We start from the raw sequence: 12,135 nt of genomic DNA, 5'->3' as shown, positions 1-12,135 counted from the left end.
TGCCATTAAGTGAGACAGCAAAACGTTCCTGTTCAATAATGGTTTTATGCTCATCATTCTTCTTGTTAAAGAAGGTCTGTAAATTAGATAGCAATACATAAATGAAAATTATCCTCCCTATGAGATGACGCGGACACACAGAGCAAGACCAGGAGGAATGACAGGTCCCAATACTGAGTAGCTGTGACTGTGACTTGGGGTCGTGTGAACTCTGGTGTCCTGAGAACGGAGGGTCTCACTGTGGTCATAACAGACACAGGCCTGTCCTGCATCTCCTGCTTGGGCAGAGAACCTTAGTCATTCTTGACTCAGAGAATTTCACCAGCTTCTGCAAATGTTGGATTCTTCATACGCTTTTGGGGTTTGTATTTCCTTTTTGAGAGGCTTTGCTTACTGCGGGTTTGCCTGGAGGGCTAGTAGCACGAAGCATTTGTGTTCTGTCCCTGAACCTGAGCTCTCCTCTGGTCTGGTGTCAGGGGACAGACTCTCAGTCTTATGCTCGCGCTTGAGCTCTGTCTTCCTGTCTCTGCCTCTCGCTCTTGTTTTATGCTCCTCCAAGTCCAAGGAGTGGGATAGCATCCGCAACTGGTTTATCTGTTTCCTGAATGACCTCTGGTTGCTTTTACCCTGTAACCAAAAGGCAGTTTTCTTTCTTTCCCTTTTTACTGTTACCTGTTTTCTTTTTGATCTTGATACTACTTTTGAAACAAGGGGACAGTGGCTAAAAGGACTTTAAGGAGGGACTGGGGGATGAGTGAAGAGCAGAGGGGGAGACCTGTGGGATCGGGTGCACTGGGCCTGGTTGTCACCCAGGTGCAGTGTGGATTGGGGGTTTCCCGGGGCCCAGGGCACCAGGAGGTGCCTGCTCCTGACATCTAGGGCCCGAGTCAGGGTCCTGGCTGTGGCTCCTGTGGGCATAGTGTTTCCTGCCCCGTCTCAACTTCTGTTTGGTCATGGATGTGGTTCCCGCCCTTGGTCGTTGTGAAGGTCAGAGACGGTTACAGACTTTCAGTGTTGCTCTGCTGTCTCCACCTCTGGCTGAAGTCTTTTAATTCCTCCAATATCACTTATTCTTGCAATGCTTGGTAAGTTAATATGGTTCAAAGTGCATTTTGTTCTGCTGCTGCTGCTGCTGCTGCTGCTAAGTCGCTTCAGTTGTGTCCGACTCTGTGCGACCCCATAGATGGCAGCCCACCAGGCTCCCCCATCCCTGGGTTTCTTCAGGCAAGAATACTGGAGTGGGTTGCCATTTCCTTCTCCAATGCATGAAAGTGAAAAGTGAAAGTGAAGTTGCTCAGTTGTGTCCGACCCTCAGTGACCCCATGGACTGCAGCCTTCCAGGCTCCTCTGTCCATGGGATTTCCCAGGCAAGAGTACTGGAGTGGGTTGCCATTGCCTTCTCTGGATTTTGTTCTGAGACGCTGTCTATTGTTTTGTTTTTTTTAGTATTAATTAAAATATGAAGCAAGTGTATAGGAAAGTGTCTGGTGCAAACGTTACACATCTCGTGCTAACAGCGGCATAGTGATTGTAAAGCAATCGCAAATACAAAGTCACAAGTGCCGGTGTGCAGCTAATTGGATCTCACACTTAGTGCTTTGCCACCTATCGTTTTTGAAGCACATTCTGTAAGTGAATCTTTATTACACTGTAAGTTGTTTTTCTATAATCTTCATTTATGACATATGCCACATTATGATTTCCTATATCTTTTGTTTATTAAGCATATTTATTACTATTTTCAACATGATAATCAACTCTAAAAAGTTTAAATTGAGTTTTATTGTCCACTTTTTTTATTCCTGATTTTTAAAAACTGGGGACAGAGGCTAAAGAATATTTTCCCTTGATTTGTGGATCAGCCTCCAGTGTTACTGTGCGGCTAGTTGTCTTCCTGAGGCTGGTTGTCTCATTTCTAGTGTTTCTGTTACTGAGGGATGCGAGTTTAGATGCAGCAGCAGAACTCGCTAAGACGAGTTTGTTAGTAATGGATCTGGAGGTTGCTGCAGGGCTGGGGCTCCTGCTGCAGAGCCTGTAGGAAAGGAAGGGCTGCTCAGGGCAGGTGAGCTTTCTGTCTGAGGACACAGTCATGCTGGAGTGTCCACAGCATCACCACCACCTGGTGGGTGGCCTTGCAGCCCAGGCCCCAGGGAGGAAGCCGCCTGCACCTCTCTGGCCTGGCTCTGACAGGGTGCGTAGGGAGCTGCCTAGCCTTTGGGGCTGGAGGATGGGTTTCTGAGAAGGAGGCTTCCTGTCTCCTGTGAGGCAGCTTTCAGAAATCCCACTCTCTCCCTGGAAGTGAGCCCGATGTGTCTGGAGGACCGGGCAGCGCTGCTGCCTCCCTAGAGTGTGACTGATCAGCTGGCAGATGAGGCTTTGACCATGGGACACCATGCAGAGAGGTGGAAAGGAGCCAGTGCCGCAGAATCATCCTGGCCCTGACGTTGGGACTGAGCACCCATGCCCACGGGGACCTTCACTGTTACACAAACACAAGGTGATAGACGTGAAATGAGCTTCACAGAGGACATGGGGAGTGGGGTCCCAGACTTCTGCCAGAGTGTGTAGTGTCTGGAACTGGAGACCGTGCATCCACTGCATGTGAGCCGTGGCGGAGGTTGGGGATAGGGAGTGTCGAGGGGCTTGTAGGTCTGAAGGCCAAGCCTCAGCCCCTGAGCATGACTCAGTGCAGAGGGCAGTGATGCTGGTCCTGGGCGTGTTGTTCAGTAACGGAGGTGGGGACCGTCTGCCCTGACGGACGCACAGTGGTCTGTCGGCTTTCTTCCCAGGGAGGAAGGAGACAGCAGAGGGGAGCCGAGTTGGTGGGAGGAGGAATGAGGTGCAGGATAGAGGAGGAAAACCAGTTGGTGACAAAGAAAATGTAGTGTCGTCGGAGAAGGCAGTTAGGAACCTGATTTGCTGGTGATGAGATGCCTGTGACATTTCAATTAAATCTATAGAGTAATATGTTATAAATGAATAAATAGAAACAGATGGAATTAAACCAACTCCGTGCCCTTGCACTTGATGCTAAAGAGGTTCCATCAAAGTGGTGATAAAGATGGGGATAAGAGATTATCTGTCAGATGCCATGCAAGACCTAAACTTCTAAACTGGGCTGAGAAATGAGATTGAAGTCGTACCACTCAGCTTTGGAGTACAGGAACAACTGAATCTATGACACAGTTCTGATTGCACTAACAAGTGTGTGCTTGCCTGGTGGCTCAATGGTAAAGAATCCACCTGCCAATGCAGGAGACCTGGGTTCAATCACTGGAGAAGGGAATGGCAACCCACTCCAGTATTCTTGCTTGGAGAATTCCATGGACAGAGGAGCCTGGTGGGCTACGGTCCATGCAGTTGAAAAGAGTAGGACACGATTGAGCAACTAACACTAACTTACATTCTTAAAACTTTATTAGATGATCTCATTCTCTCAACATGGGAGCTCACTGTTAAATGAGCACCTCTGATGTGATGCCCAGAGGAAAAATATTAAATTCTGATTGGAATTGCTAATATGTATATTGGATCTTTTTCACCTCAGTGTGTGATTTTAGAAGAATACACCTCTGGGAACAAGCTCTGCTTCCTCACCTTGTCTGTGGATACGAGGAAGCTGGTTGGTTAACTGAGGTTTTTGGAAAATGGGGAAGATGCCGACTGGCTGCAGGGATTCAGTGAGGATCGGCTGATCCCTGTGTGTCTTATCAGGGATGAGATAAAAGAAGGAGAACGCGTGTCATCTCTATGTTCCATTGTGCTTTGCCACCACCTCTTCTTAGTTATGATAGAAAATGCCCTTATTTTAATACTATTTTGAAGTCCAGTGGTTAGGACTCTACACTTCCATTGCAGGGACGAGAGTTCACTCCCTGGTTGAAGAACTAAGATTCCACAATCCATGTGACTTGGCCAAAAAAGAAAAAAAAAATGACATTTTAACCAACTAAACAGAGTTTGAAATTTATACATTTTTCTCATCTTGTTAAAGGATCAAGAGCACAAACACATATGATCTGCTGTTCCCATTATCACATACGTATCTTGGTGGTTTATAGTCCTTTTTACAAGGTGAAAAAGAACTGAGGTATTTTGGGATGGTCAGTTGAAATTCCTTGGATACCATAAATTAGGTAAAGAGTAACTGGTGTAATGTTTATGCTTATGTGCATATGATATAATTAAGCAAGTGTTATTTTGTGGTTTGGAAAGTAGACTCCTATAATTTCATCTGTTTCTTTCTTAGGGAAAATATATAAAATATAAATATGAACCATGCTCTGCTTTCCATTCTTGAAGTGTGCAAGAGTTCTTAAAACATTTTTTTCAGCACTAAAGAATAAAAATGGAAAATTTTTACATTAAAATTATACAGTGTCATTTTAAAGGAGGTTTAGGGCATAAAAAGCCTACTGACACTGCTGGTTGGACCCTCCTCGGTGCCTGCTCTGCAACCTGAACCTTTTCCCTCTGGGACTCAGGACCCAGGGCCAGAGTTGGTGGGACACTGTGCGCCTCAGCTCTGAGTACTCTGAAGAGCCAGGGCTCTGAGGATCCTTCCCACACCCAACACGGTATTCACACTTTTCTGGCCAACTCATTGTAGGATGCCTCTTGTCCTTCTTGGGGGCTGCCTGCCTGTCCATCTTCTGGATCCCAGAGGCTAGACTTGGGGTGCTTGGAGTGTGAAGGATGAGGGGAGCAGGTGGTTAAAAAAAGGCCATTTGAAGGCAGTCATCACTTGAAAGACAAAGCACATTGAATTGTGAACGGTGACCTCTTGTTAAAATCAATCTAAAGGAGAAACCAGAAGAGAACTTAGAAAAAACCCTGGTTCATCTTTGAAGGGAGATTTCACATTTCATCTGTAAAGTAAAGCATATGCCATGAAAAAGGAAGAATTTCAGAATAGTTTTGTTTCCCCTTAGAATCAGTAGAGGCAGTAAAAAGTTGGGTAGATGGAACTAATATGACTGAAGTAGTTGCAGGCTCAGGGGCATGGCTCACAGGCCGAGTATGTGCCTTTGGCCCCAGAGACCACGCTTGTTTTTGTGATTTGTTGAGGTTTAAGATGTTTCTGGCTCTAGGTCAGTGATCACGTTCTCGTGACTATCTTGGTCATGAAGATCTTTTTTGTACAGTTCTTCTGTGTATTCTTGCCACCTCTTCTTAATATCTTCTGCTTCTGTTAGGTCCATACCATTTCTGTCCTTTATCGAGCCCATCTTTGCATGAAATGTTCCCTTGGAATCTCTAATTTTCTTGAAGAGATCTCTTATTTTTCCTATTCTGTTGTTTTCCTCTATTTCTTTGCATTGATCACTGAGGAAGGCTTTCTTATCTCTCCTTACTATTCTTTGGAACTCTGCATTCAGATGCTTATATCTTTCGTTTTCTCCTTTGCTTTTCACTTCTCTTCTTTTCACAGCTATTTGTAAGGCCTCCTCAGACAGCCATTTTGCTTCTTTGCATTTCTTTTCCATGGGGATGGTGTTGGTCCCTGTCTCCTGTACAATGTCACGAACCTCCGTCCAGAGTTCATCAGGCACTCTATCAATCAGATCTAGTCCCTTAAATCTATTTCTCACTTCCACTGTATAATCATAAGGGATTTGATTGAGGTCATATCTGAATGGTCTAGTGGTTTTCCCTACTTTCTTCAATTTAAGTCTGAATTTGGCAATAAGGAGTTCATGATCTGAGCCACAGTCAGCTCCTGGTCTTGTTTTTGCTAACTGTATAGAGCTTCTCCATCTTTGGCTGCAAAGAATATAATCAATCTGATTTCGGTGTTGACCATCTGGTGATGTCCATGTGTAGAGTCTTCTCTTGTGTTAGACATCTTGGAATGTGAAGTCAAGTGGGCCTTAGAAAGCATCACTACGAACAAAGCTAGTGGAGGTGATGGAATCCCAATTGAGCTATTTCAAATCTTGAAAGATGATGCTGTGAAAGTGCTGCACTCAAAATGCCAGCAGATTTGGAAAACGCAGCAGTGACCACAGGACTGGAAAAGGTCAGTCTTCATTCCAATCCCAAAGAAAGGCAATGCCAAAGAATGCTCAAACTACCGCACAGTTGCACTCATCTCACACGCTGGTAAAGTCATGCTCAAAATTCTCCAAGCCAGGCTTCAGCAATATGTGAACCGTGAACTCCCAGATATTCAAGCAGGTTTTAGAAAAGGCAGAGGCACCAGAGATCAAATTGCCAACATCTGCTGGATCATGGAGAAAGCAAGAGAGTTCCAGAAAAACATCTATTTCTGCTTCATTGACTGTGCCAAAGCCTTTGACTGTGTGCATCACAATAAACTGTGGAAAATTCTTCAAGAGATGGAAATACCAGATCACCTGACCTGCCTCTTGAGAAACCTGTATGCAGGTCAGGAAGCAACAGTCAGAACTGGACATGGAACGACAGACTGGTTCCAAGTAGGAAAAGGAGTACGTCAAGGCTGTATATTGTCACCTTGCTTATTTAACTTATATGCAGAGTACATCATGAGGAACGCTGGGCTGGAAGAAGCACAAGCTGGAATCAAGATTGCTGGGAGAAATGTCAGTAATCTCAGATATGCAGATGACACCACCCTTATGGCAGAAATTGAAGAGGAACTAAAAAGCCTCTTGATGAAAGTGAAAGAGGAGAGTGAAAAGGTTGACTTGAAGCTCAACATTCAGAAAACAAAGATCATGGCATCTGGTCCCATCACTTCATGGGAAATAGATGGGGAAACAGTGCAAACAGTGTCAGACTTTATTTTTTGGGCTCCAAAATCACTGCAGATGCTGATTGCAGCCATGAAATTAAAAGATGTGTACTCCTTGGAAGGAAAGTTATGACCAACCTAGACAGCACATTAAAAAGCAGAGACATTACTTTGCCAACAAAGGTCCATCTAGTCAAGGCTATGGTTTTTCCCGTGGTCATGTATGGATGTGAGAGTTGGACTGTGAAGAAAGCTGATCGCCGAAGGATTGATGCTTTTGAATTGTGGTGTTGGAGAAGACTCTTGAGAGTCCCTTGGACTGCAAGGAGATCCAACCCCTCCATTCTAGAGGAGATCAATCCTGTGTGTTTTTTGGAAGGACTGATGCTAAAGCTGAAACTGCAATACTTTGGCCACCTCATGCGACGAGTTGACTCACTGGAAAAGACTCTGATGCTGGGAAAGGTTGGGGGCGGGAGGAGAAGGGGACAACGGAGAATGAGATGGCTGGATGGCATCACCGACTCTGTGGACATGAGTTTGAGTGAACTCCGGGAGTTGGTGATGGACAGGGAGGCCTGGCGTGCTGTGATTCATGGGGTCGCGGAGAGTCGATCACGACTGAGCAACTGAACTGAACTGAAGATGTTTCTGTCAATGTTCTGAGGTGTTTACTTGGATAATAAGGGCTTAGTCTTTATAACCCCCTCAAGGTTAAGTCCTGTTATCTCCAGTTTACTGATAAGCAAACAAGTGCACAGAAGATGTGTTACTGGTAAAGACTGCATCCTAGGTTCAGACCTCTGCTTCAGATCTTGTGTTTTTAATGAATATGCTATGTGGGACCCCTATAAAATAAGGTACATAGTTATGTAAGAGCATCAATTAGAAATATTACAACGATAGCCCTTGAGATGAAAACTTGGTGGATAGTCACAGATCAAGCATAGCTGAAAAAAAATTAGTGCACTACAAGATCAAGCTGAAGAAATTTCCAAGAGTTAAGCACAAAAACAGAGAACATTAGAAAACACAGTTTTGCAGTTGCTGCTGCTGAGTCGCTTCAGTTGTGTCGACTCTGCAACCCCATAAGACGGAAGTCCCCCAGGTTCTGCCGTCCCTGGGCAAGAACACTGGAGTGGGTTACCGTTTCCTTCTCCAATGCATGAAAAGTGAAAAATGAAAGTGAAGTCGTTCAGTCATATCCAACTCTTTGTGACCCCATGGGATTTTCCAGGCAAGAGTACTGGAGTGGGGTGCCATTGACTTCTCCCAGTTTCACAGTAGACAGATCCAAAAGGCAAAAATGCATCTAATACAAAAGCTGAAGAAGGGAATTACAGGAAAAAAGTGGTTAATCAATATTTCTGATCAAATGGCTGATACTTCTCCAAACTGAGGAAAATTGTTTTCAGAGAGAAAAATTGAACCACCTGTGATGTTGGAATAAAAGCAAACAAAACCTGTCTTTGTGAAACACCACGGACTCTGGGATCAAGACAGAATCTCAAGAGACATGGTCAAGGAAATAGAAATTGCTTAAAGATTGACAGGATATGTCTCAACAGCAATAACAGGTGTCTGGAGAGGTCTGTTAAATTTTTTGAATTCCACATTCAGTATTGACAGTGAAATAAAGATGTTTCCAGGCATACAAGCAAAGTTGACCACACAGAGACCACGTTGAGAGGAAAACAGGGGCATGTTTTTGAGAGTGAGGAAAAAAGAACCCAGAAATGTGCAAGCAAAAACACCAAAGACACGTTTATGAGTATTGATTTTAGAGTAAGGGATACATTTTCTCTGTTTTATAAGCAGCCATATTTGGTATTCACGTAACACCAGACACCAGGTGCTATCAGAGAAGGTGAGTTCTGGAGGGGGAAGGCAACACTTGGAGGAAGGTGAGGGCATATGAAAGGTCTTCTTTTGTTCAAGAGGATGTTAGAGGTACTGATTCATTGATAGTTTTGCTAGAAAAATATGTGTATAATTACATGCATTAGAACTTTAAGGGAGAAATAAAATATATAGGTACAAAAGAGTAGAGTGAAAATTCTATATACGATAATAATGCAGGAAAAAAAGTACAAAGGAAAACATAACATGAACTATCAGAAGAAAATAAGTCCCACTTTGTCAGTAATCGCAATAAATATGAATGGAAAAAACTCAAACATTAAAAACAGGAAGTTCTCTGGTGGCCTAGTGGTTAAGATTCTGGGCTTTCTTTCCAGTAGGTTTTCAATGGACTTGATTTGATTGCCCAGGGCCCATCAGAAGAATCAGGGTCTATGCTATACAGTTTTAGCCTTTAATGAAATGTGTTTCTTAAATAATAAGACTTGAAAGTAGTAATTCCTCCTTGATCTGTGGACTGCAGAATGGATATTGTGTCAACAGCCATGAAAACAACATTCATCTCATTGTTCCTCTCCATCAGAGCTCCTGGGTGGCCAGAGACATTGTCAGAGAGCGGAATAATTTGAAAGGACTATTTTTTTCTGAGCAATAGGTCTTAAAGCATTCATGCATGCTTAGTCGCTCAGTCCTGTCCAGCTCTTTGCGATCCCATGGGCTGTAATCCACCAGGCTCCTCTGGCCATAGGATTCTCCAGACAAAAATACTGGAGTGGGTTGCCATTTCCTACTCCAATAGGTCTCAATGGTGGGCTGCAAATATTCAGTAAACCATGTTGTAAACAGATGTGCTGTCATCTGGGTTTTGTTGTTCCATTTACAGAGCACAGGAAGAGTCGATTTAGCATAATCCTAAGAGCCCTAGGATTTTCAGATCGTCAAGGGGCACTGGCTTCAACTTAGAGTCACCAGCTGCATTAACTCCTAACAAGAGGGTCGGTCTGCCTTGTGAAGCACTGAACCCAGGCTTTGACATCTCCTCTCTTGCTCTGAAGGTCCTAGATGGCATCTTCTTCCAATAGAAGGCTGTCTCATCTACACTGAAAATCTGTTGTTAGTGTAGCCACTTTCATTTATGATCTTAGCTAGGCTTTCCAGATAACACTGAAACTTCTACATCAGCACTTGCTGCTTCATTTTGTACTTTTATGTCATGGGAACGGCTTTCCTTAAACCTAACCTCCATCTGGGAGCTTCAGACTTTTCTCCTACAGCTTCCTTGTCTGTCTCAACCTTCATGGAATTGAAGAGAGTCAGGGTCTTGCTCTGGATGAGGCTTTGGCTTGAGGGAATGTTGTGACTGGTTTGATCTTCAAACCAGACACTAAAACTTTCTCCACATCAGCAATAAGGCTCTTTTTCTTTCTTACCTTTTGTGTGTTCACTGGAAGAGGACTTGTAATTTCCTTATAGAATTTTGCCTTTGCATCTTGGCCAAATGTTTAGTACAAGAGGCCTAACTTTCAGCCTCTGTCAGTTTTTGACCTGCCTTCCTCTCTAAACTTGGCCATTTTTTAGCTTTTGATTTAAAATGAGAGATGTGCAACTCTTCCTTTCACTTGAATGCTTAGGACCTTGTAGAGTTATTAAGTGGTTTTGGTTCAATATTGCTGCATCTTGGGTGACAGGGAGCTGAGGAGAGGGAGAATTGGGGTGGCTGGTCAGTGAAGTAGTCAGAACACACACATTTTACAGTCAAGTGCCTGTGTTATATACAGGGACTATTCATGCGTGGCCCGCATGCCCCCAATTACAATAGTAACATCAAAGGTCACCAGTCACAGATCACCATAACAAATACCATAATAATGAAAAAGTGTGAAATATTGTTAGAATCATCAAAATGTGACACAGAGTGAGCAAATGCTGTTGGGAAAATGTTAGCCACGGGCTCACTTGATGTAGTGTTGTCACAAGCCTTCAATTTCTAGAAAACACAGTGTCTGTGAAATTCAGTTAAGTGCATTAACAGGAGGTCTGCCTAACTCTGGACTCAGGTGGAGAACTCTTAATGATACAGTGAGTGAATACAAGGAGGACAGAATATCAATTCTGGAAAGATAGGGCATTTTACCATTAAATAACTTGAAATTAGAATATACTGTGTAGATTGACAGTCATGAGTGTGTTAACTGGTTGCCACGAACCAAGGCTGGATTTCCAGTGTGTGTGTTGTAATCAGGTTTGCGGAGAGTATGTGCTGGGGTGAGAAGTGGTGCATTGTCTCCCCGTTTTAGTTTGTGTTTCTGAAAGTCAGTATGTGGTGTTAATGGCATGTGTTCGGACTGACGCTTAATCAGAGGTTTTGCTGACAAGACAGGATTTTCAGCAGATGGTACAACATTCAGTTCTCCTGGATTTGTGGAAATTAACTTGATGTGACCACAGTGTTTTCGGGTCTCGTGAAGTGCCTTATGGGCCAGCGTTTGTGATCCTACGAGCTCAGCATGAAAAAGACACAGCACACTTTCATGTGATATCATAAACAAGTCTCCTCAAAGATGTGTGTCCCTCTTTCATCTGATTCATTTTGGGGAAACAGTAAAGCCGTGTATCAGTAAATGCAGTGAAGAAAGGAGCAGAGGTTTTATAATTTATCAAAGTGTATGAAGTAGCACCTGTCTAAAATATGCAGTGCTCAGATTTATCTGGGGATAGCAATTTTTTCCCTAGAAATAAAATGATCAGTTATTAATATTCCCTGGGACTGTCCTTTTGTTTCTTGGAATCTGCCTGGTTCTTTGCAGAACCAGTCCAAGTTCAAAAATGTTGCTTTCGTCCTCAAGTTATATGAGGAATCATCACTCCTGATTTAAAGTATGACTTTATTATTTCTCTTTGGTTGAATATTTTGAAGTTGGGAAAGCTATTCATCATAATCTCAAACTCAGTTTGGGAATAGAAATACTTGTATAATGTCCACGTGCTGTGAGTGCCTGCAGGGTTCTCTGTTCCCTGGTTTTATTTAAAAATACCTGGTGTTATTTTTTATATACAGCATCTCTGCCTGCTTAGTTCTTGCCATACCGCTGTTCTAGATGGATTTAATTATTGCTCAGTGTCATTTTGTAATGTACTTTCCATATGTTTCTTTTTCCTTGGGGAGGTTATTTACCCCCTTTTTTATCATGTTTTCCCCATTTCTATCCATTCCTCATCATAGGCCTTCCCACCATCCGAGGCCCGGCCGTAGCAGCCCAGGTTCCCAGCAGCTGCCCTCGATCACCCGGCCTGCGCCGGCTCTGCCGCCATGGGGACCGCTCAGGTACTGTGTGCCCATCCGTTCTTTGGCTGCATAGGCGTCGGTGGGAGGTGCTGGGGTAGTGGTGCTGGAGGTGATCAGGGGGATGGAGGTGATGCAGGGCATGCAGGGGATGGAAGTGAGGGGAGTAAGGACCCAGGGGGTGAATGCAGGTGCTGTGGCAGCCTCCCAGCTTCCAGTGGAGATTTTTCTGGCTCAGATGGAGGTGTGTCTGTAAGCGACTCACAAATGTGGCACT

The 12,135-nt window shown here is 43.9% G+C and overlaps 1 protein-coding gene across 1 annotated transcript in view; it reads left to right on the top strand.

The window, feature by feature from the left end:
- Positions 1-12,135, top strand: part of DLGAP2 (DLG associated protein 2) — a 690,510-nt gene that overhangs the window by 116,290 nt on the left and 562,085 nt on the right. The window contains exon 2 of the mRNA XM_088832602.1: positions 11,799-11,900. Within this exon, the coding sequence (XP_088688728.1) occupies positions 11,886-11,900 (15 nt within the window). The 5' untranslated portion in view covers positions 11,799-11,885. The remainder of the gene's footprint in view (positions 1-11,798; positions 11,901-12,135) is intronic.

Source organism: Moschus berezovskii, chromosome 26, assembly GCF_049115385.1.
Source record: "Moschus berezovskii isolate FMDL1 chromosome 26, NW_MosBer_1.0, whole genome shotgun sequence".
In the NCBI taxonomy this organism is placed as follows: Eukaryota; Metazoa; Chordata; class Mammalia; order Artiodactyla; family Moschidae; genus Moschus; species Moschus berezovskii.
Note: the sequence above shows the minus strand (reverse complement) of the source record. Positions and strands in the feature narration are given on the sequence as shown.